The sequence below is a fragment of the Condylostylus longicornis genome, unplaced genomic scaffold, assembly GCF_029603195.1.
Source record: "Condylostylus longicornis isolate FDR11 unplaced genomic scaffold, ASM2960319v2 ptg000135l, whole genome shotgun sequence".
Lineage (NCBI taxonomy): Eukaryota > Metazoa > Arthropoda > Insecta > Diptera > Dolichopodidae > Condylostylus > Condylostylus longicornis.
The window spans coordinates 11,526,866-11,554,264 of record NW_026578103.1 but is presented as its reverse complement, the minus strand read 5'-3'; the positions used below and the strand labels follow the sequence as shown (position 1 = coordinate 11,554,264).

General features: G+C 24.7%; 1 protein-coding gene across 1 annotated transcript in view; it reads right to left on the bottom strand.

Moving 5' to 3' along the window:
• Positions 1–14,965: 14,965 nt before the first annotated feature.
• Positions 14,966–27,399, bottom strand: part of LOC129615037 (histone acetyltransferase KAT7) — a 67,445-nt gene continuing 55,011 nt past the window's right edge. The window contains exons 8-10 of the mRNA XM_055530085.1: positions 16,590–16,747; positions 15,426–15,521; positions 14,966–15,332 (exon numbers count right to left, since the gene is read on the bottom strand). Coding sequence (XP_055386060.1) covers positions 15,216–15,332; positions 15,426–15,521; positions 16,590–16,747 — 371 coding nt within the window. The 3' untranslated portion in view covers positions 14,966–15,215. The remainder of the gene's footprint in view (positions 15,333–15,425; positions 15,522–16,589; positions 16,748–27,399) is intronic.

The following is a 27,399-nucleotide window of genomic DNA, read 5'->3' as shown; positions in this document are numbered from 1 at the left end:
TTCAACAAACGAAATTTTTGATTGTAAAACTGTGTTTTCTATCAAAATTACTTCTTACGTGAATTTTGGGACATCCTTTATCATGATCAGTAGTTAAATCATATGAAATGCTTTTGCTTCTATAGAATAGTTTTTAAAATATTTTGCATATCGACCACGTAAGGTCCATATTACAGTATTGGGTTTTACGATTATGAAAATCTCTAATATCTTTAATTTGCATGCAAAAGCTGTAAATAACGCTAATTATGAAAAATAGTTTTGTAATTAAATTTATCTATTTTTAGAATACAAAGGATATACAGGCAATATAAGAATATACCTTCCACTATTTGTTTATTACATTGTATAAAGTATTATATATATATATTGTATAAAGTATTATATATATATACTATATATATATATAGTAAAGTATTCAAAGAATAAAGTAAATAAACTTTTTAACTCAAATCACATTGAAATTTTAAAGTACCTAAAATTCTCTTATATGCATATATATTCAATACATACAGGGTTATTCTCGAAGTTATACAACAACATATACCATTGGTTAGAAGCTCGAAAATGGATAACACTTTTGTTCCGGACTGGGTTCCAGATCTCAAGATTTCCGAGTTCCAGGGATTTTAACGAATTTTTACAAAATGTGTACTTGTCCAGGTTTTTTGATTATAACTTCGGTGCTGAAAAAGATGAGAACTTCAAACAAACAGTTTCGGAAAGGCCTAATAAAGGACTTGAAATAGACATGCTGCTTGATTCTGTATTTTATGCACCTTCGAAATACCAAGCATTCGAAATTTAAAGAAACTAAAATTTTTCATTTCTATGTCAAGATTTCAAAGACCCTTAGAGGTAAGGAATTCAAGCGTTGTAACTATAGCCGTTATTTTGATAAAAAATCTTAATTTTAATGATTTTATTGAAATGTAACAAAAAAAAAATTTTAAACGAAATTCTATAGAAACGTTTAATTTGAAAAACAAAAATTGAATTTAAAAAATTTGAAATTTTTGAAAAGAAAAACTAGAAATTTGTATTACGAAAAACCAAAAAAATCTAGTAATCAAAAATTTTTTTTCGAAACTTTTCTTGGTAAAGAAAATTGTACGTTTTTAATTTTTGCCAATTTTTGTAAGAAATGGTACCTATATGGTTCGAAATTTTTAAGTGCATTTTTCTCAGATTGGGTGCAATTTAAAAATTTGAAAAAAATATTTTCGAAATCTAGACACTATTTGGCATCTGAAGTTATTAAAATTATCCAGCTGGAGCGAATTTTTAAAGGTATGCCATATAAATTTTGACATTTATTTTAATTGAAAAAAAATTTTTTTATAGGAAAATTTAATTTTTTTGAACAAAATGGAGTTTGTGGTATTTACATTATGAAGCTAATAAACAATTATAATTAATTTAATGGAATTAATAAATTTCAAACATTGTTTTACAAAAACTAAATTGACATACGGTTGATGCAACTAAAGGGGTGTTCCAGTAAAGCAATTGCTTTAAAATATGTAATTGAATAGAAATAGATTTGAAAGAAGAAAAACTTGTAAAGTTTTTGATAAAGGAATATTAAATTCAATTTAATTTTAGTTTTATTAACATCTGGTTTGATTTTAATTAAATTTGTGGCTCACAATATTTGTGGTTTTTGTACTATATCTTCTGTAACATAAAAAAAAATCTTTAATGTTTGAGGACTTAAATTAAAGCTTAAGTAGCTGTGCAAAGTTCTATAAAAAAAATTTCAAGGTTTTAAAAATTTTCTTACGAATCTATCTAGGTAGAAAAAACTGAAAAAATCAAGGGAAAAATTTTATTTTCTTTAAAGTTCGAATACTTGGTATTCTTAAGGTACTTAAAATACAGAATCAAGCAGAATTTCTATTTTAAGTCCTTTACCAAGACTTTTTGAAACTATTTGTTTGAAGTTCCTATATTTTTCCACACCGAAGTTATAATCCAAAATCCTTGAATAGATAAAAATTTCGTGAAAATTCGTTACAATTCCTGGAACTCGGAAATCGTTGAGATTTGGCACCCAATCCGGAACAAAAGTTTTACCCATTTTCGATCTTCTAGCCAATGGTATATGTTGTTGTACCACTTTCTGAATCACCCTGTATATATTGTGTCTAATTAAAACAAGAATTTTCTTTTAAGAAAAATATACGTTATCCCAGTTTTTTCTCTTATGTATATACGCAGTACAGTTAGCGTCTTGTTCAATTATATGCGAGTTTGCTTCTATATGCCAATTCATATTATAAGTATGTATGTATGTATATTACATGTATAAGGAAATTCCTTTATTGTCTTTCATGTATAACGAAAAAAATTCATATGCATGTGTTAAAAAAAACGCATTTCTCTTTATGCTTCTGACTTTTTGTGTGTTTTTTTTTTCAAGAAACCGGAAACACGTGATTTTGGTTTTCACTTTACTTTTTATTAAAAATATTAACATAATGCCTATTATTAGAAATATTTAACTGCATATATAATAGAAAATAATGATTAATGATATTTTAGCTATAGATGTCTTAACATTAATAAAAAAAAATATGTATATTAAAATAATTTATAAATTGTCACATTAACGTTATTAAATATACAAAATTTACAATAGCATATAAGGGAAAAATTCCAGTAAATCATGATTTTTAAAATAGTACATTTTCTTTAATATAGAACTTGTATTTACTATACAATTGTATGCAGCTTTAGGTCTAAATCCAAAAAATTAAAGATGTACATGAATTTACTTCATTTATACGACTGAACAGTAGTTAATAAAGTATGTACTTGCGTTTGTTTTAAAGAACAATATCAAAATAACTACAATTTAATGCTGCATAGCTGTAGGAGAAATTGTAAAGTTATTTTACATAAGAAAACGGCCATTGCCGCATTCTTGCTTTTACAAAAGTTCAATCAAGCCTCTTATTGTGACGCAAAAATATAAAAATCTGATGCGGTCAACACATAACACACTTCACTTCTGTAAAGTGTTACAGAAGATTATAAAAATGCCTTTTAAACACTTTCCAATTTTTAGGGTGTTAGTCAACATACCAAGAAAAATGTAAATTTAACTCTTAGTAGAACCTCGCTTTGTACCATCCGAATTCCTTGAAAAGCTCGCCAGTTTGTTTCGGTAACATTCACAGCTCAAATATCAAATTCTAAGAAATTCCATCAATCCGTTCCGTAGATATGGTAAAAAATGTAAAATCAGCCCCCAGTTTGGTTTACGATTATTCATTATTTCGAAAATTAACACTCGAAACTTATATTAACACTCGAAAATTAAACATTAAATTTCAAGGAAATTAGTTGGTTATTTCTCTTTATATCTAAAATTGGCCCGCAAAAAAACCAGTTCCCAAGGCTCCAATATCTCATAAGTTGATCAATCCGTGACATAATCAAAACAAACTCGCATACTCGTATAAAATTTCATGAAAATCGGTTCAGACGAACTTGAGATAGACGCGTGCACACACAGATAGGCAGACAGAAAGATGAACAGACCAACAAATAGACATATCGACAGACCGTCAGACAGATTAACACTTCTCTAAAAATAGTTTATTTACGCTTCCCTACTAAGGAAAAGTGTGTCCCCACCGAAAACTCGATATGCAAAATTTTTTTCCATAACATAACCTTCCCTATTTTATGGAATGGACTAAAGAAAATTTTTGTTCCAGTAATGGATGCTTACGTAAATGCAAACCGTTTTTATTCTTTCGAATTGTCGTGTACAATTTGAAAATGCAATAATAAGTTTTGAAAATAGAAAGTCAGACAAACAGGCAAATAGAGTAAGTTCAATGGAAACATTTTTCCAATATTTTTAAAATAATTAAATATAATTCATACACGCGCATTTGCATATATAAAGTTTTACTACAATTATTGCCTACACCCGTGTTGCTGAAACAAAAATTATTCTCTGTTTAATTGCACCGAAAAATACTTTTTACTTGAAGAAATTTCTCTTAGAAAAAAAAAACTAGATCGTAAAAAAGAAAAAAATTATCGAGATACAAAATTATTACTTTTTTTTGTTGCTTATTATGTAGAACACGCTTTGTACATGATCACATAGACTAGATCCATTTGTAACACACAGAAAGAACAAAAAAAATAAGAAACGAATACAACAACTACAGAAAAAAAAATAAAGAAGAGAAAAAAAATCATGCGCAAAAATACAAAGTTATGCTGGCAACATTTTTATCATACCATAAAACCTACTCACTTCTTTTGTATCTTAGAACACATTCCGAAACAGCGAAAAAAACTTTTTTTTTTCTTGTACCAAAAACAAATGTGCCAGAAAGAGAAACGCAAAAAGTATGTTAGAGAAAAAAAATTAAACTTTCTCAAAGATTTTTTTTTAATTTTAATGATAACTTAAAAAAATGTCCACTCATACAAAACTTTTAGTTCTTTAGTCAATTTTCGCCTCACCACAATCAAGATTTTCAAAAAAAAAAAAAGTCACATTTTTTTATTCGCAATAAATTTTTTTTTACTTTTTTTTTATTAATTTTTTGTTGTTTTCTCCTTCTTCTTTTTTTGCAAATTCTAGAGATGACTACACATTTTCGCTATAAATTTTTCTTTTTAAATTTTTTTGCAAAATAGCAAAAGTTCTTTTTTTAGCAACACAAGTCATTACCTACTAAATCATAATTTATATATAACTTATACATACGTAAATTGTTTTTGTGTGTATTTATAGGAAAAATGCTAAATATAAAATAAGGTAATAGTAAAATCAACGTGTTTAAGCTAAATTTTAGCTAAATTTTATATAATAATTTGGTGATGATGTTTGATGTTGCAAAGACAAAGACTTATATAGAATCAATTTGGTGCTAATACAATGGAACAGGAATGTAAAACTGCAAGAATCTTCGGAATAATTGGGACTAGTTTTTAATAGGATAAAATACTTCTGTTTAGTATTAAAATCCTTTTATATGAACACATTGAAAAATGTAAAGGCTTCCTAAATATTAAAAGTTTGACGTTTATTTTCCATATAAAAATATAAAGCTATATCTGCTGAATTAATGTGCGTAACGAATCACTATTTGCTATTAAACGTACACATTCTTTATATGCTTCCCTTATACATCATTTTCTTGTTACGATATACTAATAATTTTGCATAAATTTGGCTATTCAAGGCTTAAGCGCTTTTGCCTTTCAATAGCATTTTGACTCTCAATTCTCAATTCTGATATACATTTTGATATTAGGAAATTTGGTATTGATCTGAGTTCACGTGTGTAGTATTTTTTATTTGTTTATTTATTAATTACTATTTATGATAGAATAAGTAATTCCTGATATCTCTGCGTTTACACAATTTATGTCGAATTATTTTAAAACAGCTTGTCAAACACTTGAATGTGCGAAAACAGTGAAATATGTACATATTAAGGCTCTTCAACAATAACTTGATTAAATTCATAAACGAAAATTTCAATTGACTCTTATATGGATGTTATTCTGTATCACAATTTTGTAATCATTCAGTGTGGGTAAAACCTATAAAATCATGATGTTATTTTCAAATTGAAAAAAGGTGAAAAAATAATAGAGTTTACATTTATTCTAAATTTATTGCTACTTTAAAAAGGTTAGTGAATTGAGCGCAAGACACATAATGCTATAATTGATTTTATACAAAATTATTTTTTGGCTAAGTTTACATACCAACATTAAAATGATTTATCTGGCAACATTTACATTACCATATAACAATATAATTATAGACGAATGGTGTTGAGGCGCGTAAATTGCGAAAATTAAAAATATAATACTAAAGCAGATAAAAAAGGAAAATAAAAACAGAAATTATAAAAACCTCAAAACAAAAAATTAAACAATAAAGCAACAAGATTGTTAAATGCCTGTTCTTAAGACTGATGTCGCTCCATCTAATTTAAACAGACTCACACAACTGTATAAACATGCAAATACATTGTATTTGTACATTCACTCAAAGATAATTTCAATACAAACAAAAAAAAAATATTTCTATGACGTCAAAGTCATGAGTCAGTTGAAATTTCCGTTTATGAATTAAATAGAATTATTCTATGTATATGTGTATATGCAAAAACGGAGACAGAAATGAAGGAAAAGCAGTGTGTTCACATACAAGTTCTTTTAAATTATTAAATGTAGAAAAAAAATATTGTGTACAGATTTGTATGAATGTATAAATAGAATGACAATCCACAGTACCTATTTTGATATTTTTTTTTTTTTTAATTTCAGAGTGGTGTGATATTTAATACGCGGACTCACTGGAGATTACATATTTGACTTGTGAATAAAATTATTGTATATTTGCGTCGTCTGTTATTATATATGAGTCATTTACAAATAATTTAGTTATTAATTATGCCATATGTCAATAAAATAAAATTAAAATAAAAATTTGTTTAATGCATTGTCATGTAAAAGAGCCTAGTTCTTTTATGTGTTTTCTCTTTTGGATATTATATATATGTGTGGCGGGATGACACATACCGTTCAATGAAAACCAATGTCAAATAAGGTAAAATGCTGTTCTAAACATTAAATGAGTAACACTTTAGAATTTTCATGTAGAATCCGAAGATAATAATTTCACAGCCCGGCAACTCTACATCTTTCAGAACTGCTTTTTGTAAAATATTGTGTTGATATTTTATATAAACAGAAATCAGAACTTATCAAACAGGTGACAGCAATAAAAAGTTATTTGAATTTCATAATCCAGACTATCTCCAGATATAAACAGAACCTAATTTACTAATTTAGACTTAACAGTCTGTAGCACCTGCTATAGTTTTTATGTTTAAAAACTCTGTAACATTTTACCCATTTAATTTAAAGTTTCGCTTAATTTCACTAAAATTAATAAATTTTAAAATGAGAGCACATACATACATACATATATATGAATGTGTAAAATAATTTGCAAAAATTAAAATTCCAATCTAATTCACAAAAGCAATTTATATAAATATTTATAGACAGACATGTTATGTTATGTTTGCTAATAATTTTATATTGACATAAAATTTGAGTGAAATCATCGATTAGAAATTCAATCGAAATATTCAACTTAGAATATAAAAACAAAACTGGACCATAGTTAGAATAATAAAATTTTGTAGAAGTGTGTTATTTGATCAGCATGCTAGTCATTTATATTCAATTTGAATTATAAAATGATATTCTGCTATACAATTATTGGTGGTAAAGTTTTGAATTGCGGTATTTGTGATTAAAATTGTATTAATAAGAAGCTTATTGGTTATTAAACGCTTTTTTTGACAAGCTTAATAATCCACCATAATGCGAGATGTAGATTATATAAAAAATTTCACGAAAACCAGTCAACTATTATATAGAAAGTAAGTAAAAACATTAAATCGGGTCGTACTAAGAACCCATACTTAATGACATAATTCAAAATTTGATCAATCCGTCACATGACCAAAATAAATTTAGAAGTTTTGAGCTGATATTTTAAAAACTTTTGAATGTTGTGTTGGAAAAACGTGAGAAATTTAAAGAAACAAAAGTGGATTGTTATTTGAACCTCTTTCCCATCCTACGACTATAGTGAAGCAAGAAGCATAATTATATTGATCTCCTTAAGCACATCCACAACTTTCTTTTTGTTAGAATGAAAACAGTATAGCAAATCTAGTAATAAACAATTAAACATTTTTATATAATTTTATTTTTTCTGAATTTGTATAATTTGTAAAATTAATTTTTTTAACACGTTCAAATTCGAGAGAATAAATTCATCGTTTTACTCTTCTCTTATATCTTAAGATTTCACATTGAGTTTTTCTTAAAGAGTGCATTGAAATTTCTCATTAATTTATTTAAGATTAAAAGAATTAGGCACGAATAATGAAATTTTTAATGCGATTATGAAATACGCGATTATGTATGAGTATATTTCATTTTTGGGAAACAGTGAAGACTTCAATGATAAGTGGGTCGTAATATTTTATTATTTAAAATGATTTAATTTATTTATTTTAAAATTCATAAAAATTTCATATTGAAAATTTCATTAAGAAAAAGTAAAAATTTTTTAACTGCCATTGTAAATCTCACTTTAATTTCATTAGTTGAAAAAAAAATTTGAAACCAGAAAATAAAAATTAAATTTTTAAAATTACATTCCCATTACAGATTCGAATAGCTATTGCTAGTTAATTGAATCCTTAAAATAAGACCAGATTATGCAAACTAGTTTTAATTAAATATTAAAAAAGAAATAAAATTTTATTCATACAAAAAAAATTGTTGATCTTATCCTATTATAAATTATTTTTGGAATTATGTTTGATTTGTCATTTGATGGAAATTTGTCATCCAACAAAATTCATAAACAATATTCTAAAGCAGGGATTCTTAAATGGGAATGCGAGGAGATATTTTCAGTGGTATGAGAAAAAACTAATGTCAACCGTCTTGAATTATATCCAAACACAAAAAAAATATATACAAATGTACATAAATCGCCTTCAATATTTTTTCTCAATAATTTAATAACAATAACACTGAATTGGCACGTAATGAGACACCACAATAGAATAGTTTTAAATAAATGTACATATATACATGCATATACATATCAGGAAGTCAAACAGAATTCCAGAATTTAAAGTTAGTAAATTTAAAGAAGTTCTGGTGTTTTCAATTGACGACTAATCCAGAATTACCAAAAAGGAATTTGGAGATACTGATTCCATTTTGGGCAACGTATTTATGTAATCGAATTTTCGTCTTTACTCCACATAAAATCTAAAGCAAGAAATCGTTTGAAAACGAATAATAATTTACGAATTGTTTTATCCAAAAAACTATCTAGATTCGATGCCATCATAGTGAACAAACAACAACAATGTAGTCATTAATTTTTTGTTCAATTTTTTTGTTATTTAAATTCTTTTTTTTATATTTCAATTTTATTTATCTCAGAATATGTACATGTAATTCAGAATTTTAGATTAATTTTTGTTTTGTATGTAGAAAAAGAATCTATAGTTTCCAGATGGGGATGAGAGACATTTTCACACCGAAAAGAGTACGATACATTATAAATGTTAAGAAACACTGTTCTACGGTAATATTATTATTCTTTATTATTATGCCTTATTTCACTAAATTTCGGTGACAATTTTGGAACACACACTCTATACAACGAATTCTTTTATCTGACCCATAATATAATTATTTCAAATTACGAGATTATCTACCAAATAAAATACCTACCCCGAAAGCAAAATATTATAATATACACCTTTAATTATAAGTATTTCAATTATCTTTCATATATTTTATACATACATAAGTAATTATTATGAGCTATTATAACAATTTAACTTACCTTTATAGTATAAAATTGAAAAACTTAAATGTATAATCTATATATGTATATATGCAAAGGCTAATCTGATTAAACTAATCTGACAACTATAATCTAATCAACTTTTTTGATTAATTTATTGAAATTTTATATATATATATATATATATATACTTGTATATACTTTTACAAGAAGAGTAAATCCAAAGGTTTACATCCAACAACGTGTGTATGTAGGTACATTTTGATATATAAACATTTAATACAAAAATTCATGCAGTTATAAATATAACAGTTTCGTATTGTATAAAACAAAAAAACAAAAAGTATAATTAGTTTTTAGCACTTTTCCAAAAAATTTTTGAAAAAAAGTGCTTATTAGTTTCACTCTGTCCGTCCGTCCGTCCGTCCGTCCGTCCGTCCGTCTGTCCGTGTGTCTGTTTACAAAACTTCTACACCCTTGAAGATAGAAAGCTGAAATTTTGTACGTACATAGACCTTTACTAGAAACTTATTTTCGTAGAACAAAATTTTTATCTATCTTCCCCCCTTTAGAAGTTATACCCCCCCGAAACCCTAAAAATGCCATTCTTTAACTATTTAGTGCAATGAAACCATAAGGATTTTTCAAATTTTGCAAACGCAGAAAGGCAGTGGCTTGCTTCCCCTAGCGGGGTATACTAAAGGTTAACTTTAGAAAAACAAAATGGCCGCTCAAATTTACCGTTATCTAAAGTCCGTTTTTTCCAAATTTTTGATGTCGTTTTTCTTCTAGACCCTAGCCTGTAGAAGCTTGAAATTTTAGGGACTTATAGATATTAACAAAATGTTCATTTTGTTAGAAGAAAATTTTTTTCCATCTCCACCCCCTCTCAAGTTATCACCTCTTGAAATTCGTAAAATTTGAATTTTTGACACCTTATATTTCCGAAACCGCAAGCTTTTCCAAATTTTTATAAACGCAAAAAGCTAACGGTAAATTCCATGAAATTAAAAAATATAATTATTTTTCTTAACTCACACAATTAACCCTTAAAATCGAGCATTATGTTAACCCCTCTTTATATTAATTTCTGCTTTATTTCAAAGACTGCATGAATGCATTATCCTAAATATATGCAATCCTAGAAATAGTTAAATATGAATGAAAATAATTTTAATAGTGTGGTGGATATACATACACTGTATTTAAAAGCAGAATTTTCACTTGTTGAAGGGAAAAGTGCTACAATACAAACCATTGGTTTGACCCAACTTTATTTAAGTTAAAGTCCGTTATTAACTAAAATAATAAAGGATATTAAGGTTAATATTTGACCCTTTATTTTAGTTTTGTTATTAAAAAATTAAAGGACAACGAAAGAAAATTATTGCAGCTGCAACATTAAAAATAACCAACTGTACTTTCGTTTTTCTTTTTATTTTGGAAAAAAAAAAATTTGTGCCCATTTTGTTTTTCTTTTCAGTCAATTTGTTTCTCGTTTTGTTTTTTTTTCTAAATTTGATTCCTACAGTAGACACTGATAACTATCTTTATTTTTTAAATTTTTCATTAAATTTTTTCATTCATAATATTAGAAATTTTCTCTCATTTTTTTTCCCTCTTAAAATATTAATGGTGGTCAGAGTATGTAAGTAATTTGTACATATATGTATATATAATGTTATTATGTTTAAGAGAACTGCAACAATGGCAACAAAACACCAAACATTTAATGAAAAAATAATAAAAATAAAAAGACAAAATAAAAAAAAAAATGAATTCCTGCTAAAATCAACAGACTGTAAAATTTGCGTGCCAAATTATATAAAAAAATGTTATATATATATATGTGATGCATGTACTCGTATTTAATGTACGTACCTATGTGTATGCAATATATATTTTAAGAAGTTCACAGGTAAGTAACACAGAACTCTTAGAAAAAAAAAAGTAAAAATAAATTAAAAATACAAAACGATAAAACGAATATAGAAAGAGTTGAGTTCTTTTATAAAAAGAACACAGGAAAAAAACAAAAACAAAAAGAAGAAGAAGAAAATAACAATCACATAATTTTTTGACTTGCACATTTCGTACTCGATTGTGGTAAGGTTAGTTTAATAGAATTTGCAAAATTTTTGCACAACAAAATAAAAAATTAATAGAAAGTAATGCAAAAAAAAAATACCATGAATGTAAGTATGTATGTTTGTCTGTACATATAATATACATATTTATTATAATTGAAAACCAAACGAATATCGCAAATCATTTCGGGTTCATTTTTTTATTTGCACGAACATTCCATTCATTACTATCTAATTAATGGATTATAAAGGGCGTGCCATTCTATATACATATTATATATTTATACATTTGTGTATAATAAATATACATTAAAATGTTCTCAAAAGGAAAGGTTCTCGTTCTCCATTTAAAAAATTAGAAAATAAAAAAGAAAAATCTTCGCGTTCAATTTTTCATTTTTTCTTTTAATGAATTTTTTTTCTTTCTGCTTACATTTTCATTTTTTTACACATTGTGTGAAAATATCAAAAAGATACTTCGAATTCGGACAAATATTAGGAACAATTTTAAAAATACTTTTTCTACATAGAAATCAAATTACACTATTACTTTTTCTTAAACAGACAACACAAAACCATAAGAACCATAAATATATTTACTTAGGAACTAATAAGTTAATATACAGGGTGATTCAGAAAGATATGCAAAAAATATATCATTGGTTAGAAGATCAAAAATGAATAAAACATTTGTTCTGGAGAGAGTGCCAAACCTTAAGGGTTTAATAAATTTTCGTGAAATTTTTACTTGGTCAAGCTTTTTTTTGCTTGTAAATTCCGTTCCAAATTAGGGCTTAAAACGAATAGTTTCTGAAAAAGCTGCTAAAGAGCTTATGTATTAGTATTGTTTATCTAGAAACATCATCTGTAAAAGAATCCAATAAAAACTGTTTGTAATTTGTACAAATTAAAAGTTTAGTCAACACTAATGTAGCCTGATGCCTTTAGAATTTGGACCATTACGAGCTATAATTGGAAAACTGAATTTTATAGACTACGAAACATATAGATTATTTAAAACAAAAATATTTTACAAATAACTATAGTAATCTATTCGAGGGAAGGGTTCTTTTTGTAATACAATGATCAAAATTTAGAGCATAAATCATAATCTTACGTTTTTAATCACTTCTCAAATTGGAATTATAATTTTTCGATTAGATTTCTTATTTTTACAATTATATTTTTTTTAGCTTTGCTCAATTTATCTTATTGTAAATATTCGTTCGGGGAAAGTTATCAGTTCATTCTTGAAATTTAAATAGAAACATTCTTATTAAGTTCAACCATAGATACTAAAATTTTCAACCACATTCAAGTAGTAAAAACTGATTATAATCTTAACTCAATATTAATAACAATAAAATTTGCAAATAAAAATGCTTAAAATAGTGTGCAAACATTGAATTTTTCATATTCCAGAGGGATGTAATTTTTTTTTAAATGAATTTAATAAATTTTGTATAATTTTCGTTTAATTTAAATTAAAAACAAAACACACATGCGACAGGGGAGAGTCCATTTCGAATATTGTAAATTTTTTTTAATATTATAAAAAACCACAAAATTTAAACATAAAATTTTCGTTTAAATTACAGATTTTCAATTATTTGAAAACAGGTGAAATTCATACATGATCATATCATGACAAAATAAAGAAAAACGCTAAAATAAATTAAAAGAAAATTTAACGCTTCTCAAAGTCAAGTACCCCAAAAAAACATTTTTTTTTTTGAAAATTTATATTAAAAGTAATTGTTGTGTCGTTCATCAGTATTTATTAATAACTGCATTCATTATCAGTTTAATTTTATTCGATTAATGTCTTATCGTCAATCGTGAACCATTTTCAGGCACATGAAAGAAAACTTATTACATGTAGTTACTCAAATGAAAGTAAAAAAAATTTTTTGTAAATTTAATAACCACAATTCTCCACTAACGAAAAACTTGGTTACTATCAAGAATAGTTGCTTTAACAGAATTTATGAATTACGATTTAGCTCATCAAGTGTTTTGAATTACATTAAGATTGTGCCTGTTAAGAAACGATTCGACAGCGCGAATTTAAAATGTAATATTTATAATTTGTAAATATTTTTATTAAATAAAATAAAGATGATCTTCAAAAAATTTTTGCATATTTTTAAAAAAAAAATAAAAACATAGAGCAAAAGCATCTTCCATATGGAACCCTTCAATATGTCTCAACACTGGTACAGGAAAAGTAACTAAATTTTTCTCATATTAAAAAATTTATGTTAAATTCACGTTTGCAGTTGTAACACAAATCTGTAAAGCCAACACGTTTTTATAGTTTGCTGCAAAAAGTCTTTTGTTGGTTGAACTGTCTATATTGATAGTAAAAAATTTATTTTTCAAACTTTTTGATACCAGAGTTTTTGTTGGCAGAGGTGTTTTAGTAGCTCTACTACAGACTATTTTAAAATAATAAGTTATCTTGTAGTCAAAACTTAAGTAAGTGAACTCAGCCTTACAGTATATGAATTAATTCCAAAAAAATATAACCTTCTAAATTTCAGCTTCAAACAGTTTTTATGTTCTACTATACTAAAGGCTATACTAAATTTGCCTTACCTTTTGTACAGCTAAGAAATAATGATCTGAGACATAAGTGAATATTTTTGATCAGCGTCGAATTCTGATTCGATTTAACTATGCCTGTCCGTCCGTCCCAGCGGTAACTAAAAAACTAATTAAGCTAATTTCACCAAATCTTCGCAAATGAATTTTTATAGTAAATGCCAGAACCTTATTTAAATTGGGTAGGATCGAGGTACTGCGGTTCGGGTAGCTGCCTTACAACTGCCACATGGTACTGAAATTTCACACATGCGAATGTGGTCAACTCCATTTTTTCTCGTTTCATTTTATACTTAAACCCCTTAAATAAGAAAAAACTAAATTTATAAAAATAATTTAATTTTATTAATACCATTTAAATTTCTTTTACACACTTGTGTTTTTTTTTTTATATAAAAAGGGGGTTTATTTTCAATTCAGCTTTTTATATTATTTTTAATATTTTAAGAAATGCTTAAATAATTTAAGTACAAAATTAAAAAAAAATTCAATTTTTTGTAAAGTGTTTTTAGAAATTACAAAAAAAAACAAATTTTAACAAAATTAATTAAAAATTTTTAATATTTAAGAGACAGATTTTTTCATATTTAAATAATTTAGAAAAAAAGAAGAGTTTTGTACCTCAATATGAGTATATAGAAACTATTTTTAAATTAATATAAAAATTTAACGAGTTTTTCATTTTTACACACAACAATCATAAAATTAAGCCCCAACTATATGTCAAATGGAAATATTTATTGTGGGGCTTTTCATAAATAATTTTTTTTTTGTTAATTTACTAAAACAATTTAAAAATTTCTAATTTTTTTTATTTAATTAAAATTTCTTATTATAATAAAAATTGAGTGTATTTATATAAATTGGCCAATTGATTCATCAAGGTTAATTAATTTTTTTTTCTCAAAATTTCTACTAAGATATTTTTTTTTTTGTTTTTTTTTTTATAATATTTTGTATATTGAGGTAAAGACGTATTCTAAAGAACACAATAAGAACTAATATTTAATTTAATTGCTTCTTATTTACAATTAAAAATATAGTTGAAAATTTTCTTTAAAATTTTTTCTAATACATTAGAGCAAAATAACTTTTCTTTTATTTTTTTGTTAATTTCAATTCTATGGTGAATCAGTACTTTGTGGTGGTACAAACGGTTTCCAACGTAAACATGTTTCATCAATCTTTGGGAAATTACCACGACGTCTTATACGTTCCTCATACTCTTCAAGAACATCCTGTTTTATGATATAAGAAAAAGTTCACAATATATATAAAATATAATGAATGTGTATATGTAAAAATAGAAAATTCACATTTATTTAATTTACCTGTTTTTTCAGTACAATATGTTTGCCTTTCCAATATTTCATCATACCCAAAGCTTGTAATGTACTAACAATATCATATGAATAAATTGCCATATCCTAAATTTATTGAAAGAAAATTAATTATTAATTATAATTTTAGACATATATAAAAATGTAAATGCGTAAATGATGAATGGGGGAAGTTATTTGTTATAGCGAAAACAAAATTGAGATAGGGAAAAATAAGAACGTATTCATTTATAGATGACAACTAAATTACTAGATTATTCTTAAATGTTTTCATTGATCGCATTGAAAAATTGAAATATACTGAATTTCGAACAGAAATGTGCTTCTATATACATGGAACATTTATAAATTCAATTACACTGAAAAAAAAAACGGTTATCTAAAGTGGTGATAGACTATTTCGAAGATCATATTTCTGCTTTAAAAATAAAATAATTCATAACCTATATTATGTTTACTCAATGTAGAAATAATTTTCATCTTTTGACATAAACGTATTTCAATGCTTCTTACAGTCAAACGTGTTAAAATTGATCAATATGACGCAAAGACGAGTCACAATTCACAAGCCCCAAGTTGCAAATCAGAAGTCGTAACAAGTCTTTATATTGTAATATATAAAAATGTAAATGAAGAACATCTCCCAAGTAAATATTAATTATTTCAAAAAGATAATTATAAATATTGCAAAGATCTTACAAAAGAGGTGTTACTTTTTATACTAAAATATATATTACACTAATATATATAAAGTAATATTAAAACACGAAATAAAATGTACACTTTTGAGATACCATTTTATACTTAAAAACGACATTATTGTAGCCCATTTAGAAATATTTTTTATTCTAACTAGATAATTTATTTTCATAAACGGCACAGAGTACAACTAATTTCACAATAGTATATTTTTAAAGGTGAATTAAACTAAAGGGGGTAGGAAATACATTTATGTGAAAATTAGCTTTAAAGTATGGTTGTCATGATTTCGGATATAGCTCGTATCGATTCTGTTTATAAAAAATATCTGATTTAGATAAAATTTTTCTCAGTGTACTTGTCAGTACATTAGAACTAAAAGACTATTCTTAAATAATAAAAGTAATGAATCCAAAAACTTTACGTTTAATATCTAATAATAAAAAAATAATATACCTGTGAAAGATCCTTAATACTTAATGTTGTTCCATGTCGTGTACATAAGTACTCCAATAAAACATCTTTCCAATATGATCGGTACGAAATTAAACCTAAATCGGATAAGGGTTTTTCAGGAGATCCAATTTTTCTTTCGACCCGTGTTAAAAGATAACCTATTAAATAAAAAAAAAATAAAATAAATTAAAATATAAAAAATATTAAGAATTTTTAAATAAAATTAAAAAAAATTGTGATGTACTTAAGAAAGGAGACATGAAAACTTTTTCTCAGATTTTAAGATCAGATTTTTTATTTAATTTTATTTGAAATGTCAAGAGATTATTAAACCATTTTCAAATTTTGATCATGTTTTAATTAATAACACCTAATTTCTTAATTCAATATAAAATCGAAAATTACCTAAATGAGAATAACTGTGTTACAAAGTCTTTAAAAAAATTGTCAATAATTAAACTAATTATATGAATAAGCCACGCCAGTAACCATCACAAGTACTTATAATAAATGAAAAATCTCTACTGCTCTTACACTAAAAAAAGAATATTACTGTACCTGCCAGTATTCCAGTATCTAGTGATAAAGACTGGCAGAAATTGGTATAGTGCGAAAATATAACATTTCATGTCATGAATCATTGCATTGCATTCTTAATTTTGGCTGCTATTTTTTAGCACTAAAAGTACTAAAAATTTACAAAATTATCAGCATATATTGTAACTGTTGCAGCGATGTTTTATTATTGAAGAAAGGAAAAAAAATTATAGCGAGGGTTGTAAATATTTGCTGTTGCAGAAACAGTCATAATATTTAGCTAAATTTTAGAAATGTTTTGTTTGTCATGTGCACATGGAGAATCTTATAAGGCCAATTGAAAATGTATATAGTCATAAAATGTAGCTGCATTTTATATCACAAATCAGCTAGATGTATACCACGGCAAAATAAATATGCATTCAATATTGGAGGCAGAAATATTATCAATTTTTTAATTCTTTTTTAGCAACTTCAGATATAAAGTTGTATATAGTTATGTTTTTTGGCTTCCAACAATTGCAACAAATAATTAATAAAAGATTATACACAATTATTACGAAATTTTAAGTATTTATGTACTCTTATGCATCAGTATTGAGACTAATTAACTTTTATAATGAAAATTACTGGTCCCATATACAATGAATTTGCTAGCTTATTAAATTCAATATAACGACAGTAAAATTAATAATACTCTCCTCACCATTAATATTATAACAATATAATATCTACAAGCCCAATTAACCTTATACAATTGATAGCAAATACAATTGTTATTACAATTTCTAAGTAAGGGGCTATTACATCCCATTAACTAAATTCAAAAATAGATTCAAATATTGAAGGTGCTCCAATATTTAATATTTTTTTTTGAAAATCATTGCCTTGACAATAAACTTAAAAAAATGTAAAGTAATAAAATATATAAAAAATAATCAAAATCGGATTAAAATTTTTATTAATGTAAGAATATATAAGAATCTATTGAATTTATAAAAATGAAATCTAAGCAAGAAATCTTAAAATTATTTTACCACATTAATACAAAAGTTAAATATTAAACAAAATCATATTTATTTTTCAATACCAAATATACGAGATTAAATTTACATACATATATACATACATTATGTCTAAGAAGGTATAACAAAATTATTCTTATTACAAATTTTACAACATTAAGTTTATATAAAATAAAAAATTGTAAAAAAAAAATTGTAAAAAGAAATTCCAATTTTAATTTAGAAAAGAAAATATAAGAGAATTATAAGAGAAGAAAAAGAAGAAGAAAAAGACGAAGAAGACGACGACCAAAAAAAAAAAATTAAAAATCAAAAAGGATATAAGAAGAAAAAAAAAAACGAAGAAAAAAAAACAATAAAAATTAAAATCAAAAATAAAGATTTTTTTTTCTTTTTTTAGCAGACATAAAGGAATGAACAAATGCAAAAAAAAGTTAAGAAACAACATAACAAAAAAAAAATAAAACAAGCACACGACAACGACTTAAAAAAAAAAATTTTTTTATTTTTAATTTTTATTATTTCTTATTATCCTCTCTTAACCGTTATTCACTACACATACAATGAATACACAAGCACAACATACCATACAGAAAAAAAAAAACATTTTCATCCTAAAAGCTCCCGTATGTTATACAAAAAAAAATTTTTTTTTTTTTTTCTGAAAAAAAAATGCTAAGAAATAAACACAAAAACGGCACGAGAAGTACAAAAAAAAAAAGCAAGAAAAAATAGAAAAAAAAAAAAGTCCGTTATAGACTTATTGATTTTTCTTAGAGACAACCACTCTATACAAGGCCAATAACCTTCCTTAACATTGCCATGACAGACATTTTTCCATTCAAAAAAAATCATAAAAAAAAATAATCATTAAAAAAGAATATAAGAATAAAAAAAAAAAAATAGCAGAGAGCCCCCCACAAAATAAAAATCATAAAAAAAAAATAAAAGAGAAAAAAGACGAAAAGAGTGCATGAACTCTCCTTATCCTTTTTTTTTCTCTCTATTTTATTATTATTCTTGTGTTGTTGGTCTTGTTATTGTTGGTGCTCCTTTTTATTTCTTTTTTTTTTCATTATTATTATTATAATTTTTATTATCACTATTATTATTATTCTTGGTACATACTTGTATTTTATTAAAAAAAAAAACACATACACAAACACATACAAACTCATATGTTCACATTTATTTTTGCATTTATGGATCCTAGACCAATTAAATTCGGAATCCATTAAATTACAAAAAAAAAAAAAAAAATAATAAAAACAAAAATAAATAAATAAAAAAAAATATCGACATTGGTACACATTATAAATTGAATGAAAAATAAAATATAAAATGGAGGCATTAACCTTTAACTGTAAAAATAAAAAATAAAAAATAAAAATTGAAAACTAAAATAAATTTTATATGAAAATGTAATAAGAATAAAATATTCAAAAAAAAAAAAATATGTTATCCTTTTCTTAAATTTTTTTTTCCTTTGTTTTATTTAAGTGAGAATACCGAAAAAAAAAATGGATAAAATTACAAAATCTCATAATGTACAAATTATTGATTGAAAAGCAACAAAATTTCAAAAAAAAAAAACAAAAACCCAGCTACAAATAAAAACTCTTTTTCTAATTTTTGACAAGCGACAATATGACGTAAAGGGGGCGACATCTATACTATTTTTTTTCAATTTTTACATATGAGTCCTTAGTTCTTTTAAGTTTATTTTTGTTGTTTTTTTCTTTCTATATTTTTTAGAATAAAAATATAAAACATAATTTAATATAACAACTATAAATAAAGAATAAAAAAATTATATATACAAAATTGGGGGAATAATTATTAAAAAAAAAAAATAAATGAAAAAAAAATTGCATATACAACCACTCATATACACACACACAATAGAATATTATAAAAATAATGGTTAAAAATACAATTATTTTCATGATTATTATATTTTATGTGGTATAATACGAAAAAAATTGAGCAATAATATTTAAATTTAAAGCGAAAAAAACAAAAAAATTGATTTTAGTGCAATTTTTTTGTTATATTTGTTTGAAGCGCCTATATGACTGCAAATAAAACAAAAATTATTGTATATATACATTATATATTTTACGTGCATATTTCCCTACATTTATATGTGTATATATATCTAACAGACATTTTAAATTCTAATTAATAAATATACATAGAGGCTTATGTATTTAAATAGTATATACACAATTGATATGAAGCATATTAATAATTTTCATTATGAAAAACTGTTATACACACAAATATCATTTGTTTTTTTTTTTCAATAAAAAAATGTATATATTTTTGTATAATTCGTAAACATATAATTGGAGTAAAAGTATGTCGGGATCAATGACATTATTTAATTTTAAAACAAAAAAAAAATTGCCATATTTTTTAAATTTATTATAAATTTTGAAGTATAACAATACTAAATTTTACTCATATATTATAATTTTTTTTTTTAATTTTGAATTATTAATTTTCGATATTGAATTTTATTTACTTATTTATTTACAATAAATTTCCATTACTGGACTATCAAAATTGAATTCAATTAAATATTGAATATGTCTTAATGGGAACCGATTATGACTTAGACCCGAAATGGTAGTGCAACAAGCAATGTGTCATTTATCGTAATATAGATTAATAGCATAGAAGTAGTAAGATATTTAAATAAAAAAAATAACAAAAAATAATTTTTTTTGCAATTTTGTAAATATTATTCACAAAGTACAAAATGGGGTACATATTTTGTGTCGATGTTTTCAATTTAATTTTTCGAAAATAGGAAGTTTTCGATAATTCTGGAAATATATCATTATAGAGTTAATGGCTAATTTAAAAAGAGAATTTGGTTGAATAACTTAATTAATATAGTTTATTGCGCAAATTCAATAACAAATCGGGATAATCAACGTATATTTATAGACATACTTCAACAGAAATGGAAGCAACATTTCAGCATAACTGAGATTTTGGAATCTAAAATTATGGTGTTAAAATTTGGAATCTAAAATTATAATCTTAATTATTTTATTGATGTTACTCTAAAGTAAACCCAAAATTTATTTATTCCAGTTATTAACGATATAAATAAAAGTAAAATCACAATTGATTGCAATCTGGTAATTCGAAATTTGAATTGATTATTTTACATATACATACAATACTTTTATTAAATACTCTTCATTAACTATTGACTAAATTTAAATTTAATAATATTGCCATAATATAATTTTGTAAAAATTAGTTATTCTATAAATTTTAAATCCTAATAATTTAATTAATATTCGCAGTACACCATCATTCCAACTACCCCCCACACCCCCGTAAAGCAAAACAACAGGGAAAAATATAAAAATTCAGTTTAAGTTAAACATTCTTAAAAAAAAACACATAGATCCACTGCGGTCCACTTATAATATCAACATAAAATATTTAATAATAAAAGTGTATACACACCATACTACAACTATATGTATGTATATAATAAAAAATATCGCGACCCTACCTAATAATTACAATAATATGGTGCTATGTAGGTACAGTAAATTTCTAATGAAGAATTAAAAAAAAAAAAATTATATTTCAGGTAATTTTTATTTTTATTATAAACACACGACATTCAAATAACATCCTAGAAATATGCAAAACATAAAAAAAAAAATTTTTTTCTCCTTTTTTTTTCGTTTTTTTATTTTTGCAATGGTTCTAGTATATTAGGTACCCTTTGTTTTTATTGCATGTTATTTTTTGTTTTGTTGGCCGCAATTACCGCTTTTATCACCGTTACCGCCGCCGCTATCATCACTTTTTATCATCATTATCATTATTATTATAATTATTATATTTTCTTTTATTTATATTAAATATGCACAGAATGAACTTTTACATATAGCTGTGTATCCATACATATATGTATACTGTTATACGTATAAGTATTAGTAGTATGTTTATTATAATATTAGTGTAATTTTTATGTTGAAATATTTTATGCAATGAACGCTTTTATACAACTATGTTACTAACATAAAATTCATTGAAATAAAATCATAAATGAAACATAAAAAAAAAAATTATAATAAAATAAAAAGCAAGCTATAGGTACACATTTTACACACATAGAATATACACATATATATGTACATGCAAACATATTTTATGCATTTATTTTTCTTCACATCATCATTCATTCCGTGCAAATGTTGTCTGCGCATAAGGACGCCAGACCAAAGTTGCGCATTGTTGTCATAGGTTAGTGTATTGCTGGCATCAAAAACAACAATATAAAATAAAAATAATTTTTTTTTTACAACCATTCATATAATGCACACACATAATTACATATTTATATATATGCACATTCATAATACAAAATTGCAATTTTATGTGGATACTCGGTGATTGTTGTTTTAATTTTTATATGCACTCACACATACACATAAGATACTATAATTTGGGTACCTATATATGTTTATTATCAACATATATGTATGCTGATAAAATTGCATATTTATACAAAAAAAAATAATAAAAATAGAGGAAAGAACAAAAAGGAAAACAAGAGTCGAAAACTACAGCAGACTATACATAAAATCCTTATTTTATTTGATACATTTATTGTTACATATGTACTTGCAATGTGCATCCTAGTAAATATATATACATATACATATATTGTATAATAAGTATAAACATAGCAGAAAACAAAAAAAACACACAAAAGTGTAAAAATAAACCGTTAAGTTTTTAGGGGTTTTGTTTTTTTTTTTTAATTTTATGTTCGTTGTTCTCTTTTGTATATTTTTTGTTATTGCATTTTTATTGTGCAAAAATCATATTGGCAGAAAAAAAAAGAAGAAAAAAAACAACCCAGACAAAATTTTGTAACATTTGAAGTTTTTTCATTAAAAATAATTTTTTTTTTTTTTGCATATAAAAGTCTATAAGTACATAAGTGTTTTTCATTTTTAAATAATAATGAGAAAATTTTATAAGAAAATTTTAATACAGACAGACACCTGTACATTTTATTATTTTTAGTATTTAAGACGTAAATTAGAACAAGACTCTGACTTTATTCCCATAACTCTTTTTAAGCTCATTTATTAAATTTTTAAATCCTTTCAACTCTTTGTGGAGCTTCTGTATTTGCATTTATTTCTCAATCAAAGATAAATTCTAAAATTAATTAATTAATTTCTAATTTAATCATTCAAGTCAATTTCAATTTAAACAACCATAACTGTGGGGGCTCAAAAGCAGAGTGTCCTAACCTTCACTCCCAAAATTTTTGCCATAATATGTGGGTTGTGCTTTCTTTGTCGACAAAATTAAATTTGGAACCTAATTTTATATTAATTTCTGCCAAAAAAGCAAAAAATTTAGGCCGGTTTGCTTCTGAGCCCCACACTCATGTTAAAATTCTCAGTAACTGGAAGTCGCAGGGGTAACGAAAATTAAATTGAATAATATTCTGTTTTGCAAATGTCTATAGCAGCTTCAAAACTGTTTAAGTTGGAGAAATGAGAAAAAAATACGAAACTTAACAGTTTTTCGTATTTTTTTCTCATTTAATAAACCTGCATAACGGTAATGTATCTGGTAGATATTAAATTTGCTGTTTTCAAATAGTAGCTGCATAAACATGAAATTTTTTGATAGGAAACTGAAAATTTTTTCAAAAAATCTGCAAATTTCTCAAAAAAAAATCGCTATTTTCAGATTTTTTTGATTAAAACCGAAAATATTTTCAAATAATTTATATTATGTAATAGCATTGGGGCTTGAGTCGAAATTATAGAAGAGAACTTAAAATATTCTTGGTGCAAATTAATTTTCTTTATTTTTGTTATAATCCCATTCATACCTCCAAAAGCATATAAGTGAACCTTAAAAGATTTATTGTAAAAAATATGGAAAAATTAAAAAGAAATGAAAAAATTCGACTTTTTTTTATGAATTTTTCATGTAGTCGTACTCTAACCGGGTTTAACTAGCAAAAAAAAAATAATAATTGCAAAATTCTTCATTTATCACAGAACTCAAAAGATAGCAAAACTCTTTTCTATTTTCGGACTATATAAATTATGCTACATACATACACAAATACATATACTTGATTGAACATATGTATGTATGTAAGTATAAATTCACTATAATAATAGAAAAAATTTTATGCTATATACCTAGCTAGATATTTTTACATTACAAAACTCCTCAGACCCGGTTTACTTTTTTACCAATTTTATTAAAAAATAAATAAAATATGTATAACAAAGAAAAAGAAGACAAAAAAACAAAAAAAATTTAACATAAAAAAAATGCCAAAAATTTTTACATTCTTAAAATTTTATACATAATTAATGTATAAAATATGTACATACATAACATTTACATAACATTTTATGCATTATCTATATAGACGAAAAAAATTCTTTTTGTATGCTTGTCTACATAAGTTAACAATTTAAATATTAAAATTTATCATATACACACATACACATTTTTTTGTTAATTACATACATCTATAAGCGTATGTATAATTATACGTATGTACATAATATGCCATTTTTTATGTAGACGACCTCGATGTCGGATATTTTTGCTCTCATACCATAATTTTTCATCACTATGTACATATTAGCTATGTATACATTATGTATTTGTGTATATGTACATAGAAAAAAAAATTTTTAGATTTCTTCTTCTCTTACACTTAATTTTTCTCATTTTTCTTCCATCTTTTATACTTTATTATATACTAATGTAGATATTTTATTAAGTATATTTAGTTCTATATGTCTAATTACATACATATGTATTAAAAAACATAAAAACATATTTGTTGTAGGTAGAATGAAATTTATTTATAAAAACCATAAGTTTCCCAGAAGTTGTGCACTTAATGAAAAATTATTAGGCGAAGAAAGTAATTTTTAAATAAAGTAAAAATTTCAAAGTATCAAAAATTGAAGATATGACCGTTGCACTTTTAACTCCCAATTCATACATGCACATGTGTGTTCGTTTATAGTTATAAATGTAAGATCAAATTTATTTTCTTTTATATTTATTATTTCGGAAAGAAAATGCTAAAAATTCGGACAATAAGATTTAAATTTTTTCTCAAAATCAAAATAATTTTTAAGAGTAAAATCAAAACATGTTTATTTAAGGGAACAACTAAGGGAATTCCCCTTTTTCCTGCATTTAAAAGGTTTTTAATAAATACATATATAAACCGAAAAAAGTGTCGAGTCTCTCATCCAATTATTATTTTCTGGCAAAGTGTGTAGCACATAATAGCCAAAATATTTAACTATTTAATCTGTTGTTGTACAATGCTTAGCGCGTTATCGCCTTTACTTTAGAGCCACTTTATTTTACAAGTTCTTTCAAGAACTTTTCTCTCCAGAAAAGAAATGTTATGTAACAGTTGGAATTGCAACATATTGAAAACTATTAAGCAGTGTTTAGAATTAATAATTTCTGTACACAATGTTTTTATTTCATAAAATGTTATTTTGATTTTCTACTTTTCGTATTCTATAAATTTTATCTAAATATTAAGTTAATATTTTGGAACTACATTTTAATTACTGCAAATATCTATGCATTATCAATATTTTTCAATTTAAAAACTCTTCATTCTTTATGGCAACTATCAAAATTCTAAGACTGTGAGTTCCACATCCAAAACTGATCAAAACTGGACGCATTTTAGATAAACAAAGAAACTATATTTTCATTCTTAATCCCTTTTTCGAGTGTTTTTTCTTGAATTCCTTTTTCAAGATCTAGGTCGTCAAAAGACTGATTTTCAAAATTCTGCGGAAATAAAAATTTTAGATTTCGCTGGAATCTTTTGCAACAACTACCTAGCATTTTCACATTTTTCGACTTTCAATTTTTGAATAACAGGCCTTAGAAGGGCTCGAAGTATCGAGTTTTTTCGCTATAACTTCCGAATCAACAGGTTTTTTAAATTAGTTTTTTCTTTTCTTGTTTTTTGAAACCAACGTGGCAGTCTTCTTAATAAATTCCCAAAATTTTATGGTAATCCAATCTATGGTATAGCAGTGCATAAGAGACACATAGAGTCACACACACTTACAGAATTTAGAAAATATTTTAAGTTTAAAAGAAGATAATTGTATTTGTACACTAACGTATGTGCATCATCTATATGTGCATATAACAAGGTGCATTAGATACATATGCATAAATTAATATTCTATGACATTCGAATACTTTTGAACGAATCTGTAAATTTTTTTTTATATATAAAAAACTTTGATGTTTAACAATTTGAATTTTTTATGAGAGGGCAATTCCTTTTGTGGTTAAAAAATTATGATTTTTATAATTCGTTTTTGTTATACTCGTACCAGTAAAGCAAGTTACTTGTTAATATCATATAAAATGTTGATGTTATAAAAAATATGTAAATGGTTGTTATACCGTGATTTTATTTTGTTATTAGTTTTGGTTCAATAAAATAACTTCGAAGTTAGGTTTTTTTATTTTTCTTCAAATTATACTACTCAACTTTTAATTGAATTTATTTTTACTTAAATAAGAAATATAGACGGCAAAACTTAAAATTTTAAAAGCAGTTTTTGAACTTTTATATTTTTACCAATATTTTACTCTTTTCGGTAACTGTTTTGATTAAAGTATAAGGAATACAAGAAATGAGCAGAATGTTTATAGGAAGCATTTTTCGAGACCATAGCAAATAAAACCCTACTATATTTCTTACAGATTAGGAATGAAAAAAAGAGTTCAAACCATTGCATTTCAAAATTTTAAAAGTTTTATTAAAGCCCATAAACTCGAACTTTTTTATTTTCAGCTTTTGTCGAATTTTTTTATCACTACCTCGAACTATTATTAAAAATTATTTAAGGGTTTGATGAGTAAATGAAGTGTTTAGCCAATAATTACCAAAAATTTCCCAGGAATGCTATATTATTATCGTACGGATCCCATTGGCACAGTTTAAAAATTTATGAAAAATTCTTTTCCTCAAAAACTAATTTTTAAAATATAAGGCATTTAAATTTACCCAAGATTACAATTTTTGAGGCAAAAAATGCAGTTAAAACTTTTTTCATATTGTTTTTGTAATATTCATAAAATCAGTTTAGACAAAAAAAACTAGTACTTAATCAAAAATTAAAATAATAATTTTTGTGTCAAAAAAACATTTTCAATAA